This window comes from Triplophysa dalaica, chromosome 7 (assembly GCF_015846415.1).
Source record: "Triplophysa dalaica isolate WHDGS20190420 chromosome 7, ASM1584641v1, whole genome shotgun sequence".
NCBI lineage: Eukaryota > Metazoa > Chordata > Actinopteri > Cypriniformes > Nemacheilidae > Triplophysa > Triplophysa dalaica.
The window spans coordinates 24056014-24082720 of NC_079548.1; the positions used below are offsets into that span (position 1 = coordinate 24056014).

The 26707-nt window shown below is 35.5% G+C and overlaps 3 protein-coding genes across 5 annotated transcripts; 1 reads left to right on the top strand and 2 right to left on the bottom strand.

The window, feature by feature from the left end:
- Positions 1-9740: 9740 nt before the first annotated feature.
- Positions 9741-15389, bottom strand: LOC130426628 (5-hydroxytryptamine receptor 3A-like). 2 transcript variants are annotated; one of them, XM_056753500.1, is made up of 10 exons: positions 15320-15389; positions 15172-15234; positions 14713-14858; positions 14580-14624; positions 13565-13671; positions 12753-12922; positions 11664-11788; positions 10803-11013; positions 10508-10612; positions 9741-10386 (listed from the first exon to the last, which is right to left on the bottom strand). In XM_056753500.1, exons 2-10 carry the CDS (start codon positions 15224-15226, stop codon positions 10088-10090), a joined length of 1263 nt encoding a protein of 420 aa, XP_056609478.1. In that variant the 5' UTR covers positions 15227-15234; positions 15320-15389; the 3' UTR covers positions 9741-10087. The 2 variants fall into 2 exon arrangements, with proteins under 2 accessions (XP_056609478.1, XP_056609477.1); XM_056753499.1 differs by having other exon boundaries at positions 10508-10669.
- A 2023-nt stretch (positions 15390-17412) lies between these two features.
- Positions 17413-19296, top strand: stk19 (serine/threonine kinase 19). 2 transcript variants are annotated; one of them, XM_056753343.1, is made up of 7 exons: positions 17413-17493; positions 17663-17770; positions 17880-18025; positions 18131-18366; positions 18484-18581; positions 18726-18873; positions 19184-19296. In XM_056753343.1, the coding sequence occupies exons 2-7, from the start codon at positions 17683-17685 to the stop codon at positions 19257-19259; spliced, it is 792 nt and encodes a 263-aa protein (XP_056609321.1). In that variant the 5' UTR covers positions 17413-17493; positions 17663-17682; the 3' UTR covers positions 19260-19296. The 2 variants fall into 2 exon arrangements, with proteins under 2 accessions (XP_056609321.1, XP_056609320.1); XM_056753342.1 differs by having other exon boundaries at positions 17416-17770.
- A 1082-nt stretch (positions 19297-20378) lies between these two features.
- On the bottom strand, positions 20379-25834 carry rac1b (Rac family small GTPase 1b). The gene is made up of 6 exons (XM_056752148.1): positions 25608-25834; positions 22805-22876; positions 22593-22710; positions 22416-22478; positions 22070-22229; positions 20379-21753 (listed from the first exon to the last, which is right to left on the bottom strand). The coding sequence occupies exons 1-6, from the start codon at positions 25640-25642 to the stop codon at positions 21623-21625; spliced, it is 579 nt and encodes a 192-aa protein (XP_056608126.1). The 5' UTR covers positions 25643-25834; the 3' UTR covers positions 20379-21622.
- Between the last annotated feature and the right edge of the window lie 873 nt (positions 25835-26707).

Sequence of the window (26707 nt, forward strand, 5' to 3'; positions counted from 1 at the left end):
CATGACCAAAAGAGCCAGAATCATGACAACTGAACTTTTAAATCTGGGTCAGTATTAATAAGTAATTTTAAATTAATCTCTTTAATACAAATTATTTATGTACAGTTCATTCCCATAGTGTTGTTGTCCTTGGAGAACATTGTTTCATTTCAGTATGTACTGTATGAACTGTGTGTGACTGTAATGACTCATATTGCGCTTACTCGATAAAGCATTGTACAAAGAGAAAAACCATCTTCCAATCATTCCTATTATGACATCCAAAGGCAAAACAAGATTTTTCCCAAGAAACACATTTTTCCATATATTAGTTACAGTACCACTGTATATTGCCATTCTGTCTGTTCCCAAATTGTCCCCGTCAATTCCGACCTGGCGCCGGTTCTGATGTGTTATCATGTAGTGATAATGTTTAATAGCTGCCGACAAGGCTTAGACAATTACCACCACCATTAAGTGCTTCCAATAGACAATCTTCACATGTATATTAATGGCATGACTCGTCTGACAGAGTATCTTTCTTTTCTTCTTTTACTGAAAATATAAGAATTAGGGAAATTTATGTTAAAAATGAGCAACAACCCAAAAATGCCAATGTGGGCAGACAAATAAACTTGTATTAGGTTCTAAAGAAAAAATAAAAGTAAGTTTTTTTTGTTACTTTTTATTTTTCCATACCTTTTTCTGCTTTTTTTAAACATGTTTTATCAATACATATATTCTCTTTCATAAGAAGATGTTTAAAATTTAGTAAGATGCTTAGTAAGAATCTTTGGAAAAGGAGCAACTGATAAATCAACAGAGCTCTATCATTAAGGATTTAGCGGGGTTATTTTTTCAAGTCACGGTTTTGGCACAAGGTAAGGTTGTGTGTTTGTGTTCGTTAATAAAAGGTGCGCTGTACACAATAGTGTTTGAGGGGAAAGAATAAGAAAGGCATGACAGTGTACAGAGGGATTACAGACATCAAGGGTGTGTTTTGTGGGGAAAGTGACAGACAGTTTTGGAAACACAAGAGATTTGTAGATATGACGTATGCAAAACTACTGTATTTTAGATTAATAGGAGATTGGCAGAAACTTCGTGTGTTACCCCATCTTTAAATCACTGGATTTAATATTTGTATACATTCCTATATATGTGATAAAGGTCACATGTTATAGAATATTAGAAAAAAAACTAGTGGCTGAGGTTGGTTGTATTTTATTGACTGTATATTGTGCAGATCTTATCAATTGCCCATATTTCATTTACTGATCTAGTGGTTATTTATCAAACTTTGACGTACCCCTAAAGCTGTTAATGATTCAGGTAGTAAAATGAAAAGCCATCAGTAATGAATCAAAGTTCATCACAATTTACAGTGTGTGGGTTTTCTTAAGACCATTGTCATCATCAATTGCGTATAAACAGACTGTTGCAATATTGTGAAATACGTATGCCAACGTTCCATTTTGCGTTTATGTGATACGGCAATGTTTGGGTGCACCTTGGTGGAGAGCAGCCAATTTTTTATATACATGAAGAGGACACACTCTAAAATAATACTGATAGGTTTGGGGTTTGGGTAGAGGTTAATAGTGTTAAATAGGGTTAAAGTGTGAGATGGTGGTCTAGTGGGTTAAACCACTGAACTGGTAAATCAAAGGTTGCTGGTTCGATCCCAGCCGCCACCAGTGTGTCCTTGAGCAAGACACTTTACTCCATGTTGCTCCAGGGGGATTGTCCCTGTAATAAGTGCACTGTAAGTCGCTTTGGATAAAAGCGTAAATGTAGGTTATAATATGCATTCACGATAACCTTAGGTTTAGGGGTTGGGTTAGGGACAGGTTAATAAGACAAATTGCTGTTTAAAATGCCTGCACGCTAATTGGCGTATCCTATTCTGTCACGATTTGGTCCGAGAGGTAGAACCCAAGTGCAGGCAGACACGCAGACAAGGTTAAACAAGAAATTTATTAAACGAAGACTAAACAGAAGGCAAAACAAAACCCACGAGGGGGAAAAACAAGACAGGATAAATTATAAATTTAAACAAGAACACAGACTCACTAGACAAAGAAAAAACAAAGACTTTGTACTTAATATCACTAAACTTACAATACAAGAACGAGGAACATAGAATTCAGTATAACGTACAAGGTATATCTTTTCACGTATAGTTCACAAAGAACAAGGTATCATGTAAAGCATACAACGTACAATGAACGATCACAGGACAATGAACACGAGGATGTTTTAAAGGGGAACAAACACAGGGTAATTAACAAGGGTTAGGTATGGGTAATGAAACACTATTGGGAAGGCTAACGAGACAAAAGGGCGGGAAACATTGACGAGACACGAGAAAGCACATGACATGTCAAAACAAAGCCATGACTTTCTCACACAAAACCCTAAGGCTATGCCATGACTCCGCTGCAAGACAAGAATAAACATGACATGATAGCGGAATCATGACACTATGCAGTCAAAATTGAACTTTGGCGTACCTATTTCCCGATAATGACACAGCACTTGTTATTTATTGAATATTTATTGATGCGTAAAGTGTAAAGTGTCACACACACAAATACAAGAACACCATCAACATCTGGCAACATAAAATGCAACAAATATGAATTAAACAGCATAAGATGTAACATTAAACCATAAGTGACACTGTAACACAAAAAGCCTTTGTTACAGTGTCATAAAAATATACAATTCCAATATTGTAAGCATTATGGGTTGGCACTTTCTTTTACAGTACGATAACTTAAAATGCAGCGCACTTACTTTACAAAATATTGCAAGTATAGGGATTTAATATGGTTAGGGTTTAGGGGTGGTTTTAAAACAACTACACAACAGATAACGAGTAAAAACTATTTACATGAAATATCATCAAATGTCACAGGAGACAATCCTTCTACATGGTTTTCAACGTGGATGTATACATTAAGTGACTGGAATTTTAACAAAGATTTACATTTGAAGCGTTTATATAGTATTTTATTTTACATTTTATATGTTGAAGTATGGCATAGAATGAAACAGTTTTTGACAAACGTAGTGGGTTTGCAATGCAAGCAGAAGATTTGTTAATATACTTTGTAATAAATGAGACACCCTTCTAATTAGACCACTGAAGAAAAGCACCTCAGATATAACTCAAATCCTAACATACCCAAACCAATGCATATTATGCTTTGAGGGTTGGTTGCCCATTGAAGGAAATGCACACTCTGTGAGAGAAAATGTGAAAAGAAACTCAGTAGCTCAGTAGTCTCTGTGGCTTTTGTTACACTTTCAACATATCTAATATTTCAACTTACTACTGGACTACGAACGAGTGTCATGGTAAGGAAGTGAGTGAATCATTTTGATCATAAAGTCATTAATCACAGTAATGATTGTTTTATTATTTGTTTATAAATCCCATTTATTTCCTTTTCATGATATGATATTTGACTCATCCTGTTTATGTATCTAGCAACATAAATCTAATAGCTGCGCAGAAATGCAATATTCATTAATATTTAAAATGCGTGACAACATTCTTACAGTATTTAAAGGGACAGTTCACCCAAAAATTCTGTCATCATTTACTAATCTTCGAGTTGTTCCTGTTCTGTATAAAGCAAAAGATATTTGGAAGAATGCTTATAACCAGACAGATCTTGGACCCTATTGAATACCATAGTAGAAGAATTACTTTATATATAAGAAGACATTTTGAAGAATGTAGGACAGCAAACCGTTCTCGGGCACTTTTGACAAACATTGTACTTTTTCTTACTATGGGAGTCAATGGGGTCAAAGAACTGCTTGGTTTCAAGCATTCGTCCAAATTTCTTTCTCTGTGTTCAACCACATTTGTACAGATCTGATACAAATAGAGAAATTTTGGGGGGTGAACGTTCCCCGTGAAGTTTCCTAAAAGACTCATCAGCTTAGTAGGCATTGGTATGTCATTTCCTTTATGTGAATGTTCATGAATGCCAACATTGCTGCAATTTCCTTATTTTTTATCAGACAACATGCGTCACTAGATTTTATTACATTTGTGCATATTGCACCAATGATGCAACTTATACAGCCATTCTGCAATTAACACCTTTTTAAAGCTGTAAATACTGAGCCTTTTAAGGTTTAGTGCGTTTTTTCAAATGCAACTGTAAATGATTTTTGTCCTTTTTACTGTTTTATAGTTTTCACATAGCTGAAGTAACACAGCACAGTTTTTTTGTGAAATGGTTGAAAGGCTTTTATAGTTAATTCAATGATTCTTTCATTCATTTATTAACTCTGGAAAATTACCATTTTTATGTAGTGTGACGTTACAATCATGTGTTTCTATTTGGTGGAGAAACAGAGATAAAGGCAAAATCCAAAAGCAATGAAGTTGACTAAAATCTGTAGAGGCTGAACACGGGACACAGTCCCACCAATACCAACAGCAAACAATTAAACAAACATGAACAACTGAAACACAGGGGTATAAACACACAAACAAATCACTAATCGAAAGGCCAGCACCTGACTCCCAAAGGACCAAGTAGAAAGGTTAAAGATGAGGACTGTTCAAGTACAAAGGTTAAAGATGAGGACTGTTTGGGGCAGAGATCGATTCTCAGGATGGATGGTGCAGGGCCACAGGGGAGAGAGGCGACCACAGGGGCGTCCCAATTGGGTGGAAAAGGGTGACTGAGTGAGTTCATGCAGGGCCTTGCCATGTGAGGGGCCTTGAAGTTATATATCAGGGTGTTTTGAAAACACATGCTTTTTTTAAATAAAAATTGATAAGAGGGGAGCCATTTTTTCTTGACATTCTCGACTTTGCATTAAACTTTTTAAGGAACATTAATTGGCAGTCTCAGTTTAAGTCATGAAGTGGCATTATTACAATTATGCAGTGCTAGCAGGTTCTTTTTTTTACTGTTCAATAGTAAAATGTTTTATGTTTTGGACTACACTATTCATATTTAAGTATATCACAATTCATACAGAAATGAATTGCTGTATTATAAATAAATATAACAATTTACTTGATAGCTTGGAGGGGCCCCACACATTGGCTTTACACAGGGCCCGAGAATCTGTGCTACGCCCCTTCGACTACCCACAGTCGCTGGAGCTCAGGGGACCACAGGAAAGCCAGCAGGGCTGAAAACCACTATGGAGATGGTGAGGTCCACTTCAGTCCATTGTCGATCTAGGGGGCGCAGGGAAGGGACAGCATTTTGGGGATCTAAGGGGAGTGGTGATGTTACCTTAATTTTTGTTAATCAGGAAGTGTACAAATCATTTGCCTGTTTTTATGTGACACGTAACTTGAAGACTGATCATAAACACTGGTTGGGGTTGATGTAGACAATGGTGACATTGTGCTCTACTGATAAAGCTATATGCAAACCACTTTAAGACAGAAAACTGCTTTGATGTTTCTGAACAATTTCTGATTAATGTCAGTATAATGTTGGCTTATCTTTGTTAAACTTTTATTTGCATGTCTAAGAGCAGGGTACATTGTTACAATAATAAACATAAAGTCCTTGAAGCAGTGAAGATGTTGTTGCTGTGCAACTGTTTTCTGTAATTTTAAAACTTCAGGTTAACTTATAATATCTGGAAACGGGGAATGCGAATCTACATTTTTAAGAAAATAGAGTTTGTACGTGGAATTTTATAAATAATGGTCAAGCTGTTATCTAGTGCTTTGATGACTAAAAATCATGGTGACACACCTCTGTGTCAACATGCTGTCATCTGCAGGCCAATAACCAACATCGACCCAAGCTCACTCAAATCAGAAAGTTTTTTGCAAATGTTAAACACACAAGAACCCCCTGAACATGGTGTCCCGGGGTTTTGGATGTGTTTTTTCTATGTGTAGACTGGTGAAGACTTTCTGAAACAACACTCGTTTGGGGGGTCAAATGTATTTGTCACATTTTCTGCAAACCCAAAAATATGTGTTTTAAATCTCCTGACCTGTTTTGTCCTGACAAGTTACAGTTGAATGCTAATAAGGATTTTCCATTGAAATTAATTATCTGAGACACACATAATCACGAGCATGGTCATCACCATAATAAAAGTAAAACCCTTCATGATAATTAAATAGGAATATTTTCAATGTCCCACTTTGTTTTCTGGCTTACAAATTTCATATTTTGTCACAACAATAGCAATTATTATGATGTGGGCTAAATGATGAAAATGAACAGAACAACCAAAAGAAAATCTACAAAAAAAGCAGTCTACAAATGTTTCATTTTTTGGTCCACGTCCTCCAGAAAGTTTACTATTATCTGTACTGAAGCCATCTCCGATGCCACACCAACAGACTGTTTATGACTTACATCAGTACCTGTGAATGCAGCCCACACAGTATTTTTGTCTCGGTGTAGATTTATCCAACACTAAAATTTAAGAAATGTTTTACTGATTTACATTAAATAAAACTCTAAATGGGCTCTAAGCTATTCAAATAGTAGGCATCTATGCATGAAAATGTATTTGAACATACTAAATAACTTCGTTAAAATGCAATAAAACAAAATTCCCAAATGTATGTCAACATATGGACATGTAAAGTATTGAAGTATTGATCATTATTAGTTTAAAAGTTTGTTGTGAAGTGTTATCTGGTATTCTTTATTTCCTTCAACACCATAATCACATTTTGAACATTGCAAAGCATTTGGGTGGTGAGTGTAACCATATAAAATATGGATTTCAAATACATGGATCTGAAGTTCTGCCCATCCCTGTTTAAAAGTTAATTTCTTAGTTCTTTCTAACCTCTCTCTTGATCTAGGCTGTTTTTTGATACATGATGTTTTGTTTTGGCATCTGACGGCAAACTTATGAACACTATGGAAATCACCATGCTCAACACCAAAGTGACCAGACAGAAGAAAAGAGAGAATCTACAGTATATCACCTGTACAATCGATTATTTTGTTACTTGTAGTATATAGTGAATTGTCAGATCTTAAAGCCAATGCAGACCACCAGTTAACAACAAAGATGAACAAAAGAACCAATGAGTGTGGAACAAAACCCAAACTAGATGTGTAATCTAGACTCCATACTTCATCATAACACACAAGAAAAGTCCACGTTAACACAGCACCAGGACATGATTGTCAGTCCTTTGAGTTCTGAAGGGGATACTTCACCCCAAAATAAAAATTCTGTCATCATTTACTCAGCATCGAGATTCAATTCAATTCAAGTTTATTTAGATAGCGCTTTTCACAATGTGCATTGTTCCAAAGCAGCTTTACAAGGGCAAACAGGAAAAACAGAAAAGGTAAAACATAGCACAGTGCATGGTGTTTATAGAACGAGCGAGATCATTCTAATAAATAATGTCTAATTAATAAATAAATAAATGCAGTCTCCCTTTGAGCAAGCCAACACTGCTCTGCTGTGGTGAGGAACCCAAACTTCAATGATTGATTAATCGAGAAAAAAACCTTGGGAGAAACCAGGCTCAGCCGGGAGGGCCAGATCCCCTCTGACGTGTCATAGCTGCACTCAGTGACCCCGACCAAAAGCCACCAAGCAAATATTCAAGAGGAAGAGGGAGAGCACACCATCTGCAACCCCACTCGCCGAAAACCGTGCAGGTTCAACCCGGTCCCACTCCACAATCGACACCAGAAAACAGAGGAACAACCAGGGAAAATAATAATGGCATATTGTAGCTTTATTCCTCTGTTGTCCGACATCGACCACAAAACAAGGCCAAACCGGACCCACAGAGCCCCAGCAGATGAATCCCCTCAACCAACGAAAATTCTTGGTTCTGATGAATACAGAGTGAGAAATTTGTAACCAAATAGTTCCTGGCAACCATTGACTCCTGCGCCCTGCAAGCATGTTTATAATATGTTACACATTCAATGTTTTAGAGCAGAGGTTCTCAACAGACATGCAGCTGGTGGTTGCGGAAGATTCCTCTGGGTTTTAGTGTAACACGTATTGCCATGGCTTAGACATCAAAAATATGCTTTTATGTGAAGTCCAGCCACATTACGCAATGCTCAATGCTGAGTGCTTGATAAATAAACGCTTGTATTCCCAGTTAGACAGATGTGTGTCCATTTTAAAAACTTAATGTTGTGCAATAATAAAAAATTGCTTTAAGTGATTGTCTTTATCTTCTGATGGCCACAAACACCACCAGTGAAGTTCTGATTCTGTATCAATCTTGTAAAGCCTCTCATCCAATCCGATTCAAAAACCTAATCAAATTGTTGTTTATTGGATCTATTAAATGTTCTTCTCCCAATATTTTTCATTATCTATATAACTGTTTAGGAATTGTGAATTTCAGTTTACAACAAGGATTACAAGAAGGTGTTTGGGTTGGTGTTGGGTTTTAAAACATATCAATTTTTTCCATGTGCTAGCCTTAAATCTAACTGAGCAAAACAAATGCATAGAAAGGATTCACATTATAGCCAACTGGTAATTAACAATTTTCTCTTGTACTGCTTTATTTGTTTTTATATTTGTATTTTTGTTAGGGGTGAAATGAGAAATGACCCAGGCCAGTATCAAACCATGTCTCATGAGGCAATACCTCTTAACAGCTAATGGGGTTTTAGGCACTGCGCTTCACTGTAACCCACTGCTTCGTATGGCTTATTGCTTTTTTAAAACGGTTTTCAGCAAGGTTTCATAAAAAACGTCAATAATGTGATATTCAGGCTATGTTATGCGGTTGTTGTAAATCGGGGTATTTTATAACGACTTAGAACTGTGAAACTTAGAAATGTGCTTTAATGTATTTGTTAGTTAAGTTATTGATACTTAATATTTTTTTTCATACTTGATACTTAATTTCTAAAATGAAATCATAAGTTATCTGTTATTGTAAATAAACTCTTCACTTGTTGAATTAGTAATTTAGTGTATATTTTATAATCTTAATTTGAATATGGCAACGATTATATTTTAAAGCATTTGTTTGAATACGAGGACATTTATTTGCACTTCATTTAAATATGTCAGCATGAAACCTCATTTCTATAATATTTCTAGGATTAAATGACTGTCACAAACTTGCTGACGTTAGCACACGCTACAAAACAACGCTACAAAACTTTTTCAGTAGGTAAATTAATAACATATTACCAACATGAGTAGTAAATTAAACCTTTAATGCTTAAATTAAAAGCTTATCTTTGTGAACTGACACATTTAACTTCTTAAAGAAATTGTACCAGGTAGCCTACATTTCTACATATAACAAGACTCTTATTTAACTCTTGAAAACCTCTCAGTGCAGCAACTTTCATTAAACCTAAGCACATTAACGTTCATTATATAAGCACGCAGCATCTATTATTTTACGAGCACTATCTTCCATCCTAAACTCTTTCTCTGAGTAGTTTTGTTCACGTTTCCCTCATTCATGTGTTAGGTGCCACCCAGTGGAGCCATGACGTAATAACGTTTGGAAATCTATTAAAAGCGTTTTGTTTTATTAAAAATGTATAATGTAGATTCTCGTATCGCACGGAGAAGGACGACGATACATCGCCATTTCGATATATTGTCCCACCCCTACTGTTTAGTGCAGTGTCAACTAGGCTAAATGCCATTCACAAAAAAGTAAACACACAAACCCCTAAGAGTCCATTCACATTTGCATTCTTTTTGTGTGGTTTTATTTGTGTGGGATGTTAATTAACAGAACAGCGGTGCTTGCAATCTTGTTGTCATAGCTGGATGGAAAACAACAATACTCAGATTCGTTTTATTGATATAGAAATGTAATCGTGTGACAGGTGTGTATATTAGATTTTGCCCAAAGGCAGGTTCTGTTTTATGAGACAGATGGGATTGTTGTATTTTCATGTTTTTAGACTCCAGTTAATGTTTTTGCTCACGTTAATAAAATTTCTCACAAACATTCACAAAAGGAATGAGAATTGCGATCGAGATCTTACAGCATATTTAAGATATCATAATGCTTTTCTAACAAGTATAAAGTCTGCTTTACTACATTAAAATTTGCTTTATATTCAGGTTATATATAATAACCAGAAGAATGGTTAAAAGCTGAGAGACTTTGTTGTTGAAATTAGTCAGGATTATACGAGTAGTCAAAGTTGTCATCATAATACTCAGAATCATCCCAGAAATCCAGATTATTAACCTTGCAAATGTCTGTCCGGGTAATGCAAATAAGAATTATAATGTACGAAATGTAAATGAATACAAAAATGTAGAATAAAATTTTGTCCAGTCGATAGGAAAAGGCCATGGTGTCATCTGTCTGCTTGTCATCTTTATTCATGTTCTCCAGAAACTTCACTATCTTCTGAAGTGCAGCCTGCTGCGAGTTCAGACCACCAGAGTTTTTTTCAATCACATCAGTATCTGTGAAGGCAGACCGCATCTTTTTCAGGATTGCTTATTTATATTAGATTTTTTTCTTAAAACAACACAACACACAGTAAACGCCCGTGAAGCATTTCTCTCTTGCTGTTGTTTCTTTTACCTTTCTCTTCATCCACACTGCCGTGTGTTTGGGTGTCCAATGTTGGATGAACCTTCACACGTCTGCATGGCAAGATGCTGCCGTCTACAGACAGACGTGTTAACACTATGGAAATCAGCATACTTAGGACCAAACACACCAGACAGAAACTGAAGTGATAATCTTAAGAGAAAAACACACATTTATGTTGCTGTTAATTAAATGAAATGTTAACAAACAAATTTTTTTTTTTTCTTTGCAGTCGATGTGGCCCAGCCATCTGTATAAATAAATGAATTTGTTATCTTTCACTCACGGAGGAGAGGGCTACAGTTTCCACCATTAGGCAGATGTTCGTTGAGGATGAGAAGGAACATGGTGAAGCTCAGGACCAGCGTGACCTTGAAAGAGTTGCGCTCTCCTCCTTCAAATGGCAGAGCAAAGCTCACCAGGTCGGCTAACATTATAAGTGCACTGGGCAAGATCAGAGTCACGAAGGCACCGAAGGGGTTGATAGACAGGGTGACCTGTTCACAAATCAAAGCACTTAATGATGGAAGGCTTTCAGCTGGTTTTGAGTGATAAAGCAACTTTGCCAATAGCTGACCGCTATGCAACACGACAACAGTGCTATGTTCGAGGTTAAATGGTGACCCTGTTTACACCCTCTGAACATAAAAGTTTCTGGTGATCTGTTCAGTAGCAACAACGACAGTATCCAAATTTTTGGATCACTCAAACCCAAGGGAAGTGCTAAGAAATGTGACTATATCATATAAATGCTTGTCTCATCTGGACACCTGTCGACCACAAATTGGGTCACTTAAAAACAAAAATGGGTAACTTATATGACCCTATAAGCACAGAGGTCACTACAGTATCTCTTTAAACAAAAATAAAAGGCATACTGTGCATTCAAATTCATTTCTGAAAATCTCTAAATTTTTTAAATGTTGTTTTACATTCCCTAAAAGAAAAAGGTGAGCCTAAATATTGAAAAACAATCATATTTTTGAGCATGTCCTTTAAAAAATGATGCATCAAAAACTAATTTTAACTAATAGCAGGTGTAAACAGTGACGACCACTTGTGATCAAATCATTTAAGATATACAGTATGTTAATATCATATACAAAAACACAATATGATTGTAAGTTTAGGATTGAAAGAAAATTACAAAGAGATAATTGCGATCTTCTTGCGTCTTATCCTCATTTTTGGACACGCTCAAGGTCTGCCACTCCCCTCGACTACCACTGATCAGAGTCACATTATTAGCAATGGACAAGGTCAGCGAACAAGCTATGGAGAAACACAAACAAAACAACATAGAGACCAAAATAAGTTGTTCATGCTACAGAGCAGTGCTTTTTTTAACAGATGTGTCCACCGAGTGCCATCAAATGTGACTAATCAAAGGGACCGTTCACCCAAAAATTCTGATTTCATTTTGAAGAACACTGACATGCAAACAACACTGAATCCAAAACCACTGATACATTTCTCCAAAATTATTTTTTTGTGAGACTGAGACATACAGTAAACAGGTTTTGAATAACATTGTGAGAAATGTTGACAGCATTTTTCTTTCGGGTGAACTAGCACTTCCATTTTCTCAAGTACAGAAATGAGCTAACCTGTCTCCCAAAAATGTTTTAAAGACTTTTTAAATAAACTTTGAGGTACATTTAAGGTACATTCTGTCAATTTGTAGTCTCAAAAGTCATATCCAGTAAATTGCAAGTGCATTACAGTGGAAGTACAGCAGTGCAAGTTTTACATCTTTTGTCATTAGGCCAATTAATTCTCAGAAAACCCCCAGTCTCTCAGTCTTTTTCATACAAATTATTGACTATATTTAGGTTGGTTTGAAGTCCTAAAATGGGTCTGTTGTACAAAAAGAGAGGAATTTAAATAATAACCGATAACCTTTCCCTGGGGCGGTTGGCCATTTTGCGTTCTGGGCGGATGCATTATAAATGCGAAACGCAAGGTGAATACAACAGACATGTATGCTTTAAAATTTAGAAGTGCTTTTAGCACCACCTAGTGGACATTTAATCTGAAAACAGCATTCCGATTCTACAGTCACATATTTAAATATTAGCTTTGTAAACGAGTATGTTATGTAGATTTGTTTCATGTGAGCAAAGGTATCGTTATTCATATACATTTGAAACAGTGTCTGAATAAAACATGTCGGGAGACGGCTAGAAACAATTGCTGCCATTAATCTTCAGAAAGAATGACTAAACTTTAAGCTTACATTTTTGGCTCCATCCATTGATGGCCACGGGACACTCCCCAAACACATAGGGGTAGTTGAATAAGTTGATTTCACAGCTCACTGTCGTAAACAGGATAACTGAATGCTCCACAACGCCATCTCTCCTCACCTGCACATCATTTGTGTACGGCTCCATAGTAGTCTCTACTCTGAACACAGAGAGAGAGAATATGTCATTTCAAAATTATCCAGTACATGAGCTCAACTTAATACTTCATTGATTTTTTTTTAATTATAGCTAATAGTTTAATAAATTGTCACAAGGGAGAAAAAACATCCTTTCTACATCTCGAAAATGATCAAACAGTATTTCAAACAGAAACTTTCCCTTTGGCTCAGTGGTAAGATCATTGTGTTAACAACGTTGTAGGTTTGATCCCAGGGTATTGCGTATACCTAAGTATAAATGTATAGGATAAAGCAATGTAAGTCGCTTTGTATAAAAGCGTCTGCCAAATGCATAAATGTAAATGCATTTCCACTAAATGTAAGTATAAAAACTAGGCATATCTCAGTACAGACAGTTGTGTATCAGACAGCAACAAAATTAACAAGACTATATAATACAAAAGAAAATCTGAAACATGAATTCTATAACCGTAAGAGAAACACTGTTGCTTCTATGTTTAATGATAAAAAACTAAATTAAACTGCAGCTCAAAGCGTTGCGGTGTAAACATTTGTGATTATTTTATTGTGTTTATTTACTTGATACCTTCAACTTCTAATGTCAAAGTTTGTCTGGTATTCTTTTTCAATGAACTGGAAAAAACTGTACAATTTCAACTCACGCATTGTCAAGAACTATCCTTGGAGTCCAGATTTTTTCAACAGGTAACACAACTGTTGGGAATCTATATGTATCATTTGTCCACCCAAGATCTGAATCCTTCCATTGCTGTGGGAAGAAAATACTATTAACCTGAGAAATCTTTGTTTTAGTTTAGTCTTCTTTTAAAGGTAGTATTATCATTTTCTTTATTTGTGAGTTTTGTCCGATAGTTCTTTGCCAACGTCATGCAGTCCTTATTGCAAAATATTCCCCTTTATATGTGAAACTGCTGTGTTTCATATCAATGTTCTGTCTAACTACACAGGAAATATTTTTATTAATAATCTTGCATACTGTCAGGCTTTTGATGCCCGATGACTCCTGAGATAGGCACAGGCTCCCCGTGACCCGAGGTAGTTCGGATAAGAGGTAGAAAATGGAATGGGATGGAACTGTCAGGCTTTGCCTTTTGTTTTATTTAAATTTTGGGTTGTTTCGGTATTTAGTTGCTGTGTTTTGTCTTTTGCATTTTTCTCATGTCTGGTACCCCATTTAGGCTCTTAGTATTGTTAAATTACCCTCACCTTCTCCTCATTTGTGTTCCCTCCATTTCAGCTCGTTTTGGCTTTCTCTCCGTGTGGCTATGTAAATTGTTTGAACCGTGCTTTGCTGGCAGTACTTGTAGTTTACCTTTTGATCTATTCCTTCTTAGGAACGAGGCATCCAGTGAGCTGGTTTGGACTTATTTTCCCTTACGGCTCTCTTTTGGTTCTCGTGTTCCTTTTTGGATTTCAGTGGATTATTCACCCACGGAGTTTTACTGCCAGCGTAGTTTCCTGTGTTTACGGTCAGGAGTGCCCTGCCGATTAATTGTTTGCTGCTGTGAACTTTGTGCTAATAAACTGTGTTTACTTCACCTGCATCTGAGCCCTTTTGAGAACCGTGACAGCATACATGTGGAGTATACAGTATATAATATAGCTAATTGTGGTGACACTTATGTGTTCATTTGCATTCATTCCCTCTATACTCACCATGTTGACCTTGATACGGCTGTTCATTTGCATTTCTTTTGTATCCTAAAAATAGATACAAAGGTATAAAAACAACATATTGATGTGTCTAAAAACATAAACAGAAGATAATTAACAAGACAATGGTACTTACAAAAGACAGAGTCTCGTATTGTATTGAAGTAATGTTTACTCTGATGGTACAGTTATCCCCCTGTGGGGCGCTCAGAAGTTCTTTTTTAACCAAAATATTTGCCAGACACCGTCGATCACAGTCTGTTGAATTTCCACGAGTCATCACTGTATGGCCAGATAAACAAAATATGACTACTGCGTAAGAGATAGACCAGTCTAGAGGTCAACATAGCGGCAGAAGAAAATAATAGTTTGATATCATCAGTTTGGACAGTTTAATAAGTCCTTATATTTAAAGAATCACATCTGATAGTCATAAATATGCTTACATAAATATTACACAAATTATTAATTTTATGAACAAATGTATTCATTTAATAACTAAAGCTTTAGATAATTATATGACATGCCAATTGCATTTATATTATTGTAACCACAGAACATCTAAAAAAAGTGTAAGGTGTTGTAAATAATTTACCAGTCAGAGATGACATGATGAGGATCAAAGTTGAGATACTGTTTTTAAGAACCATTTTGGCCCCTAGAAACACACAAAAACTTCATATGTGCTATAATGTAATTGTAAAGTGTGTAATTTTAATAAATGTCAAATGAAGGAACTTTACCTTAGCTAGCAGGCATCAAAACATATCCAAATCCTCAATGTGCTTGAAGCTCTGGCTTTTTATAGTTTTCAGGGGAACATCATTTGGTTCATTAACAGGGTAAAAGCTCTTTGAATACCCTGGTATTATGCAAGTCAAACAAAATAGACCTCATATTCAAAGCATCAATAAGAGTTTAATTTGATTTTGCCATAGTTTGCCTTGTTATGGGTTTCATATATGTAATAAGTTCTTGACAACATAGCATTAATTACTTACGGCCCTTTCACCTGTCATACAGTCCAATAGAGGGCCATAACCTGCTTCACAATAGTGTTCTTACATGAGGACAAGTGCTGCATATTAGCAAACACACATTGATTTTACAAACCTTTGATGGCACAGAGATGAACAAAAGCCCCACATTTCTCAAAGGATGACCTTGGCTTGTTCTGAACAATGCAACTTCACCCTGTTTGCATCCATCTAAGATCATCCGAAACATAATAATGCAAAATAAATCCAACTGGGGAAAAAATTCATAGCAGATTTTGTAAATACCCAATGTAATCTCCTCATATATAAATAAACAGACTATAATATTATACAATTACACCTCTTACACAACGATGCCATAAAAGAACCATTTTTGGTTCCACCAGGAACAAACCAGTCATGTGAAACAGAAAGGTTCTTCAGTTGTTAAAGGTTCTTTGTGGAACCAAATGGCTCTTCTATGGTCATACCATTTGAAGCACCTTTTTTAAGAGTGTAACTGTCATTTAAAAAAAAACAGTGACTTTCTGAATGAAAAAAGTAAAAAAATGTAAGTCTGTCTTCATGCCTAAAATTTGATGAGTTTTATTAGTATTCACCGGCATGATTATATTTCTACCAATAATTATTAATTAATAAATAATATAATTATTCATTATTTCATTAAACGTATTATTTGCATATAGTTTTTAGTCAGTCATTGACTCAACTCAACTCAACTTTATTTATATAGCGCTTTTTTACAATTTTCATTGTTACAAAGCAGCTGTACATGAGACACATTGAATACAAGAAAAACAACTAAAGGCATATACCTGTAAAAACAAGAAAAAGGTGAAAACAACAAAATACAAACATACAAATGCTCCACACACACAATATGCATACATACTTACACACATTGACATAGACGCACACACGCAAACACACTCGCACACACGCACAGTGAAAGCACACATTTGAGATAAAGGAGAGAGAACCACAGGTCAAATATTAAACGGACTATAAATTCTTATATGCAATATTAATTATGCTTAACTTCTAAACTCTAAAGAACAGAGCATCTTCTTTGTTGACCTTCAAATAGGTACTTACTTGCATATTTGTATTCTTTCAAAATAAAAGTTTTTATCACCAATAACACCAATGACACAAGTTCAAAGGAGATATATATATTTTTGATTATTTGTATTGATAAATAATTCTTTCGGTTTGCTTATTTATGCATTTATTAGGCCCTGCACTTGTATTTAATTGGTTAACTTAAATTGTTTACACAACATACAACACAGTTGAACATAGGAAGGGGGACATGTCCTTTTTCAAGTACAAATGAAATTCAAATTAATTTAGAAAGAAATGTAAACATCTATTAATCACCATTATAGAAAGGCAGTTATTCATTTGGAAGCTTTTCACTTGCTTGTAAAGTGCAGGGACAGGTTTGTGACCATATTTTGAAAATGATCAATCTGGGTTGTGATAATTGAAGACAAAGGGGCACATGAACTAACTTGTCTAATTGTTTGATAATCGAAAGAACAAACATTTAAAATACATGCAGCATTTCAAACTAAATAAAATCAAATTTATCAAACGTTGTAAATAAATTCACTATGTTGTTTAACGTTATTAGTTTTAAATAACAGGAACACAAATAACAAAAAATTGCCTGGAAACATTATTATACACACATGTCATTGCATGTAATATTTAATTTAATTAATACCCAATATCTGTATATTATTTTAAGATTCATTCGACTCTTTTGATGTGACCACGTACAGTCACTAGAGGGCAGCAGATGGGTGTATGTGCCTGAGATCATTAGAGCGGAAGTGGAAGAACAGTCAGCCAGCTGTTGGGTTTGTCCAAAACAAACATGCACAGTTCTCCGTCACCTGAGTGTTAAAACAGAGGTAAAATCTAATCATAAACATTATTATCATCGTCAAGAGTCCCGCTTCTTGTTTTTCGGGAAAAATGTTAAATACGGAAACAAATTTCTCGCTATTTCTTGCTGGCATCCAGAGGTAGTAAGAAAAATAACTTGCATTCATTTGCGTCCAATGCTATCGGTATTTTTAGCGCAACCGAACCGACAATAAATGAACAGAAAACGAGCTTTGATCGCGAACACTTTCTGTTTATCGAAGAAACGCAGATGTGGAGGACCAGACAAGGGAGAGAGTCACGGTAGGTTTGATCCCGTACTGATGACGTTCGAATTGGAGTTAATAAACGAGTGAAAAAAAATCGGAGAAAATGATCTTTCTTGGATGATGACCAGTCGTTTGTTCAACAGATGGAGCGGCTGAAATCAGATCAAGCTTGCAGTACCTCATGACACTGTTTTCACGCAAACTCTTCAACGACACGCTTCCTCCTGTGGTCTTCAAACATCAACTCTACAGTTTACACAATGACAAAACCTTAGTGGATAAGTTGCTGGTAAAATACAGTGCCTGTAAACAAATATGTGGTAACCGAAAGTTATTGACATGTTTTGATAGATTATTTAACAAACAATAAAGAGTTTGTTCTTCCTCTTGGCAGAATGAATTTAGGGAAAGCGGTGAGCTGTTGATGTTCCAGCTTGGATTTGACTCTGAGACCTTTGGTTTGGTGTTCACTGAAGACTACAGAGCCAAAGTCCTGCAAGGAGCGGCAGGCAGAGACACCCTTGCAGCAGTGGAGAAATTTCTTGATAAACTAATTCCCACCTGCTCAGATCTAAGCTTTAACAAAGACAAAATGCTAAAGGAGTTTCTCTTCACAGACTCTGAGATAACGTAAGATTATTGTTATGACTTAACAGTATATCGAAAATAAAAAAAAAAAGGTTCTTTCTTTTTAACGTTATTTATTTGGTTCTTGAAGCTATTGACAGTATGCTTTTCAACCTGCAGGCAGTTGGTCAAATCTGGTGTACTCACTGTAAGGGATGCAGGTAGCTGGTGGCTTTCGATCCCAAACTCTGGCAAATTCATCAAGAATTTCATTAAAGGTTGGTATTAATAGAAAAAATGAGATCAGTTATTTTTGATGCTTTTCCTTTACACTTAATACATCAGATGGAGACCAGGGTCAAAAGCCATTGATCTTATAGCAAAAATGCAAAAAGTAAAACTGAAATGTCTCTTTCTAACAGGACGCAAAGCTGTTCTTGGCATGGTAAAGAAATCCAAGTACAGTGAAATCCTGAAGGATGAATTAGAGGGCCGCCGCACACCTTCCCAGGTTAAATTCCAGATGAAGTATCACATTCATGATATCATTGGTGCAGAGTTAGTAGAATGGTAAGACTGCTGCAAAAACTTCCACACACGCTATTCTTCTCTGATGGAATGAGCCTCCACTCGAGCTACAGAATCCCTCACAACCGTTAATAAAACATCAGCCATTGTCCTACTTGTAAACGTCCTGTAAACTACAATATTGTTTTTGCTCATTGACCAACTGTTAAATGCTCTCTCATTTGTGAGTCACTTTGGATAAAAGCGTTGGCTAAATTAATGAATGTATTTTTGTTCTTAAATGTTTGTGGCATATCACTTGAATTGTTATTGTTGCATAAATATGTCTAAAACATTTTTTTTCTGTCTGCAGCATACAAACAACTTCAGGGACGTTATTACGATACGTGGATGGAAATATATATCACCCAAACCCTCACTTGTCTTAAATTGTACAGAACTGAATAAACTGTATATTTACATTTATTGCCTTTTCCTTTGGTTCATATAATGGCTGTTTACTGAAATTCTTGCCAAATGTAAGTTTTTTTTTTGTAGTTAATCATTGTTATTTTGCCTCCAACAGATATAAATAATAAAAACATTTACCATACAGTCAACAAGACATCTAAATCGACCTTATTCACTAGCCTAAAAAGTAAAATGTCATGTCATCTTCCATCAAAATGTATTAACTTGATACTCCTCAGACATGGCTTGGTCATCTAGACTGTGTAGCTATAAGTGTGTTAAACAACTGTAATATAATATAATTCCTAAATGAATATGTATACGAAGACAGTGACCTACTTAAAAACACAGTATTGTGACATTTTTTATTTAAGGCAGAGCAATATAAATAGGTGTCAGACTAAAGAAAAGTCTAGTGACCTTATGTGGCAGTTATTTAGTGATACAGAAAATCACTACTGGCTGCTGCTGTGTCTACAGTTTGTTCCATTAATATTTAGAAAGAGGCACATTTTTTGTTATCTGAGTACCAAAATGTGTTCAAGTTACAGTTATATAATGGATCCTGTCTGAAAGTGCACAATCAGCTTTATTTAGAGTGTATTTTCTGAATAAACTCTGAACTGAAGGGTTTAGGAACTACAGTTGTTTATTATAAAGCTCCCCCCTTTTTCAAGGGACCAAAATGAATTGGGACAGTTGAATGGAAAGCTGTATTATGGACAGGTGTGGGCTTTTCTTTAAATTATTTCTTCATACATGAAGCTTGTTGAAGGTCTGGAGTTGATTATCTGTGTGGTGTTTGCATTTGGACGTTGTGAACCCACATCATGCGGTTCAGGGAGATCTCCATGCAAGTGAAACAGACCATAGTTAGATTTGAAAAACACAGCAAATCCATAAGAAAGCATTAATTTCTCTAAGATTTCAATCTTTAAAATGGCATTATTGAGTCAATAATGAAGATTTTGTTGTTATATTTTCATAGAATATTCTGTTAGATGATTAATGTAGAAAACAGTTAATAGACTTTTGTTGGGTTTTCATAAGAAGAGCCACATTCATGTAACCTAAAAAAAGTGAAATAAATCCAAACATTTTGAGGTTTAAACCGAATTTGATTTTATTATCTCAGTAAAACAGGTGATATTACGATTACCCAAAAAACAGGGTTACAAACTGGCTATAATTGTGCAGATACAAATTGCTTGATAGGGTGATCGCAAATAATGCACATTCTGTACTTGTGCCTTAGGACAGTGGTTCAAGTAAATACGCACAAGTAGTGTTAAAAGAATACAATGCACGTTGTGCCATTTGAATCAATTAGACAAGCAAATGCTTTCAACAGGTAAAACTCATTTGACAGTTACATGTTAGTACACAAGTAAAATGCTAGATAAAAATATGAACTATAATAGACATAAACTATTGAGAGAAGATACACTTCTTTCACATAAACACAGTCCTGTAGTGTACGCTCTTGACAGTAGTCTACTTCTATTTTGTAACGATGTAATAGGACTAATGCAAGGACCTTGGGATGAAGCTGAGAGTGAGATACTGAGGATTCAGCAGCCAAATAACATATCCTGGTGGTGATGAAGAAAATGTATATTTTTCACCCCAAAATCAAACCAAAAAATATATTTTGCATAAGTTTTTAGTGTTCTAAGATGTGAGACTAATATACAAATTTCTTTTGATTCTGGGATGAAATGACCCAGATATTTGTCAGATTTACAAATTGTATCGTATGCATCACATACACATGAATGTTTTCACAAATTACTGTGCTACCTCCAAACAAAAAGCAAATTATGCACACAAAACCTTGATGTAGCATTAAAAAAATCCGATCACCTGGACACCTCACCTCTCCATAAACAGAGTATGGAGTAATGACTTCAATGCTGCCTTTAGAACCATTTCAACCCATCAGCCTTTAATATACTTTTCAGTTTGCAAACCATTTGCTGCATGTAGGAAGTAAAAAGTGACATCTAGCATTGTGGCAGTTCCTCATGTAGTGCTATTTGGCAAGGTCATCATTCATTTCAAACAAAGACTGTAAACAAAAAAATGGATTTAAATTGAAGGAATCAACTTCAGGACATTGTTACCATTATAAATGTAAATATCCATTAATCAAAAGGCCGCAAGTAGTGCCACAGTACGTGTCTGTCTATAGCAGATCGGATGGGAATGAATTTGACTATATCTATTAATATTATTGCTGCTAAAAGTTTGATGAAGGTATAAAGTTGTAATGGTAGATACAATTGAGGAGCAATTCTCCCCCAGAATACAGTTTGGATCACAGCGATGTACTGTCATTGCTTTAGAGCAGGGAGCATTTCCTCTTCCTCTTCTTAACTGGGGGAGGACACAGTACCGCCCGGATTGCCTCATCAAAAACCGTTTTTAGGCCCCGCTGAGTGAGCGCTGAGCACTCCAGATACTTCACAGCCCCTGAAAGACCAAGACAACTAACTGTGAAATAGCTGAAAACAATTTACTCACATTATAAAATGTATGATTTTGCATGACAAGAAAAGAAACTGCAAAATAAATCCTGAGGGCTGATTACTTTGGACACAGGATTTAGGAAACTGGAACAAAATTGTTCACTTTTTCAGATTTTTAAACATTGCCAATTTGATATCATTTATTTATCAATCAGAGCTTGATTGATCAAATATTGATAATGTATTGTGATGCTAAAGTTTGAATTTATTTGCAGGTAAATGTAACAGGAACTGGAAATTGAAGGTTTGTATGCACATACCAATCTCTTTGGCCATGGCTAGGCCCTGTGGATAGGTGATGGGAGTGAGCTTCTTTTCCTTCAGCTTCTCAATAGTGTCCTTATCATCTCTCAGATCGAGCTTTGTGCCCACCAGAATGATTGGAGTGTTTGGACAGTGATGTCTCACCTCTGGATACCACTGGAGAAGCACATTTAACAGTTTCTATTCAAATATCTGATTGCGGATAAGAAATACATAATGCCAATCCAATCATGCATGTTCTAGGCTTAAGTATTATTTCAGAAAGTAAAACGCTCTTATAAAGGTCTACTAGGAAGTTAGAGACTACTAATTTAGCAGGAAAAGAAAAAAAGGTAGGCTTACCTTCGCACGAACGTTCTCAAAAGAGGCAGGACTCACAAGTGAGAAGCAGATGAGGAACACATCCTATAGGACACAAACAGCCATGAAAGATGATTTAAAAAGAATCATCATCCACGCAGCATTTTACGGTTTCAAGCATTGCTTTGGATGTGGTGGCATGCAGATCTGTTTTCTTACTGTCTGAGGGTATGACAGGGGGCGAAGTCTGTCGTAATCCTCCTGTCCTGCTGTATCCCAGAGACCCAGATTAACTGGTTTCCCATCCACCATCACATTTGCAGAATAATTATCAAATCTGTCAATGAAAAAACAATGCAGATCAGAAATCAGAACATTTATTTCTTTAACTTCAGATGTGTCAAGTTCCTTAATACGAACATCCAACTCACACTGTGGGGATATATTCTCCAGGGAATGCATTGGTGGTGTAGCTGATCAACAGGCATGTCTTACCCACAGCTCTGAAATGAAGAAGGCACACCATGATTACCATGGCACACTACAGGACGGTGCCAGGAATAACTAGTTTGTCTAGTAGAGCCTGCCATTTTAATGGACATCATTTGGTCACAAGCTTTTAATAAAGTAGTCAAAGAATGTTGAGGTTTGACTATGAGGCATTCACGTCATTTTGAACACAATGAGCAAGAATGTCCTGGCTGTTTCCATGACATACCACAAAGCAAGTGATAAATAATGTTTTATTTGGTGATTGTGAAAGGACAATTAATTCAAGCAGAACATTGTAAAAACTATACTAGCAAGAGAAGCAAATGAAAAAAAGGAAAAGACAGAGGGGCGTGCATCACAAGCTCTCTCGTGCGCTGAAAATCCAAAGCCAGCACATTATAAACTCCCGCTGGCGCGAGGAAAAGTTGAGAAAATGTCAGAATGTTTTAATTTAACTACAAAATGGTCTGACTGGTTATTACTGTTGTGTTTACAGTACCACGTTAGCAAATTATGTTATGAAGTTATAGATGTTGTTAATCTATTATTAAAATTACCTTCATAAAAGATCAATTTATTCAGTAAAAACCCGGATCATATACATTCACCTGTGTTGTATTTCACTGCTGATTAATGTTTTAACTAAAGGAGACATATAAGCACTTCGTATACTGAAATTTAGGGATAAACCATACAATTTTTTGAAGGCTGAGTACGAGTACCAATTTTTTTTTCTGGTACTCGCTGATACCGATGCCTTTACCTTTTCACAACACAGAGAGACTAATAGAAATAGAATAGTTTCATAATCACAAACAACTACCTTAAACACATTCTGAATAATAATTTGATGTGCTTTTACAAACTGTTAACGCAAATTTCACAACAAATTTCAGTCAGGTATGGGTGCATTTTTACGAGTACGGGTACATGGGCTTAGTATCGGCCAGATATCGATACTTGTATCGATTTATCCCTACAGAAAATCTTTATTTTGATCTGAAAATCACAATGTACATATTTATCATTTTAAAGACATGAATTTAAAAAAGCATTAGTGCTTTTAAATATTAATATATATAAGCATGTTTATGTTACGTTATGGTGTGTAAGCCTATGCAATTAACACCAATCCGAAGGAATGTGACAATTGATTCTTTTTGAAACAATAATCAAGAAAAATATAAAAAAAATATACAAGAGACATTTCGGTAGTATAATATGATAATAATATGCAAAGTAACTCATATCTACTTGTGAAGACAATACAAATGCAGCATCCAACAGAATGTAGAATATAGCATTAAGATATATAGAATATAATATAACTAAATAGAAATTAATATAGTCTTATAAACTAATAAACAAAAAATATATAAAATTTGTAAAGAATAATAAGGATAAGAAATTGAGGAATGCATGTCTGTACTCTCAAGTGAGTATTACATCATCTTTAGAAAAAACACACACACAAACAGGTTTCTTTTAAGAAATTCAGACCCTACGATCTTTCACTATGAATCATGTTACTATTGTGACTATTAAAACCATTGGCATGACGATGACTGTTTGCTGCTTTTCAGGTACTGACATGCTCCCAGGTGTAAGATCACCAAAGTATGACATATCAAGGGTGGAGAAATGCTTGACTAGTTCATAAAAACAAAGCACAAAGTCCAGATACAGGAGATAAACTAATGCAACGAGAACTCTTAGGTCTACCTATACCTATTTTGGGTTGTTTGCGTTTATTTTATATGGAGTGTGTTATTTGAAGTACAGTTTTAATGTCTGGTTTAGTCCAATGTTTGGTTTAGTTTGGATGTATGCACGTAGGCCTATATTACAATTTTCATGGCTAATTTGTTATTGGGCAATTTATTTTCCCATAAATCTGTTTTAACTGCCAGAGAATGTATTTATTCCTGAACCTTACATTTAGATTTTCCTTAACACCCTTTGATGAAGTCTAGACAGCGGAACAATATTAATCTATGTACAAGTTTTCTATTTTAAAAAGGGTAATAAATATGCATGGACGTTACAAAAAAGTTCACATTTTTGATGTCCTTAACACAACATGCTTTGTAACCAGAAGCAATAAAACCCATATGGAGACTCCTCATAGACCAAAAAAATAGTTATTTTATTTTAATTATCATGTGCCAATTTATGAGGAATATGGAATCTTATGGGTAAGACAATTCTTGTCTAATTCTTGTCTAAATAAAAATAAAACTACTTGACAACAGAAGGTCATGCTTTAAAAATAAAAAACCTTTACAAAACACCAAATATTGGTTGACCTTTTTCATGGAATTGCCAGTTAATAGACTAATATCATATAAACTCTTTCAACAGGGGTTTAGGAAAATATAAACAGATATAAGTAATACTAATGCTAATTCATTCATCCAATCTTATATTACTTATAATATAATAAACCGTGGTTAAATGTCATAAGGTAATAACTGTTTTACTGCATAACAGTACATGTTTTGCACGTTAAAAGCTAGTAAGGCGGCTACCCTGAGAGCAATGGGGGCATTAATATACAAGTGATCTTGAGAAATAATAACATGATCGCGGAGAGTACAGGTGACGTCACAGCGAGTTCAGGGTTCGAGTCAAAAATGCGAACTAAACAGCTCAATTCATAAAACAAAGTCAGAGTCTGAAAATGATTTAAATAAATTCATGACGAGCTACCATTACCACAGAAAAGACATTAGAATAACTCACCCGTCCCCGACAACCACACACTTGATGGCCTGCATTATTACTCTCGCCTAAATCGAAATTAACCAAATCAAAAAACGATATTGATAAAAACACTTGTTACAACTATAAAGCACGACGACCGTTTAAGATCACTTTACGTTCTATTCTCATTCCCTCACACAGGAACGAAGTCGAGGAAAGAAACTTTGAAGCCACCACCCAAGACAGGAAACTAATCTAAACGATTTATCAGCGCATTTCCGCTCTGTTTATTGCAGAATAAAAGTACTCGATGTTCTATCGCGCATATCTGTCTAATTAATATTAAAGAATGTAAGCTAGCGTTCAAAATTTGAGGTGATTTTCGCATTCTTCATTCAAATATTTACAATATTTCGAATAATAGTAACTCATTTTTTAGTTTGTTTTCTATTTTAGAATCACACGTGGAACTTTACGTGTTGTCATTTTCATCAAAACGAGATGCTTTTTAAACAGTACGCCCCAATTGAATAATTTAACACATTCTTAGCTCTTTGGATGCCTTTTCTTCATTATTTTCCAACTATTTCAAAAACTCGTTTAAAAAATAAAATGTTGTTTTTGTAATGAAATAACTAATGTGTTGGTACAATCATAACCTTGTCTAAAAAAATACCAGAACATATTCGTTGAACAGGCTTACTATATATCAGAGCACAAGGTCCAAATTTAACCCAACCATGTTTGCGTAAGAAAATGCTCTGGAAGATTTGGCATTGGTCATTTTATTGTGTTTTATGAAATATGATTTCAACTTTCAATTAAACAACTAAGTTAAAAATTGTAACGTTATTTAACTACGCTATCATTTCCGGCCTATATTTTGACGTTAATCGGAAGTTGATCTTGACAACATCCGGGCGTGCCTCAGTGCAAAAACAGGGTGGAGAATGATGTCAGCTGAGATGAGATGAGTGTAACAGCAGTAAACGCAGTCAATGTGACGCAGGTGAATGGAGTGTTATGGCGGGACTGTGGCGTTTGGTGCTGCGCGTGTCGGGGTCGTACGGCGTGTTTTCTGAAGGTCTCAGCAGGACTCTGCTCATCTTCTTTAATCTCGCTTGGAGGCTTCGAGTCAG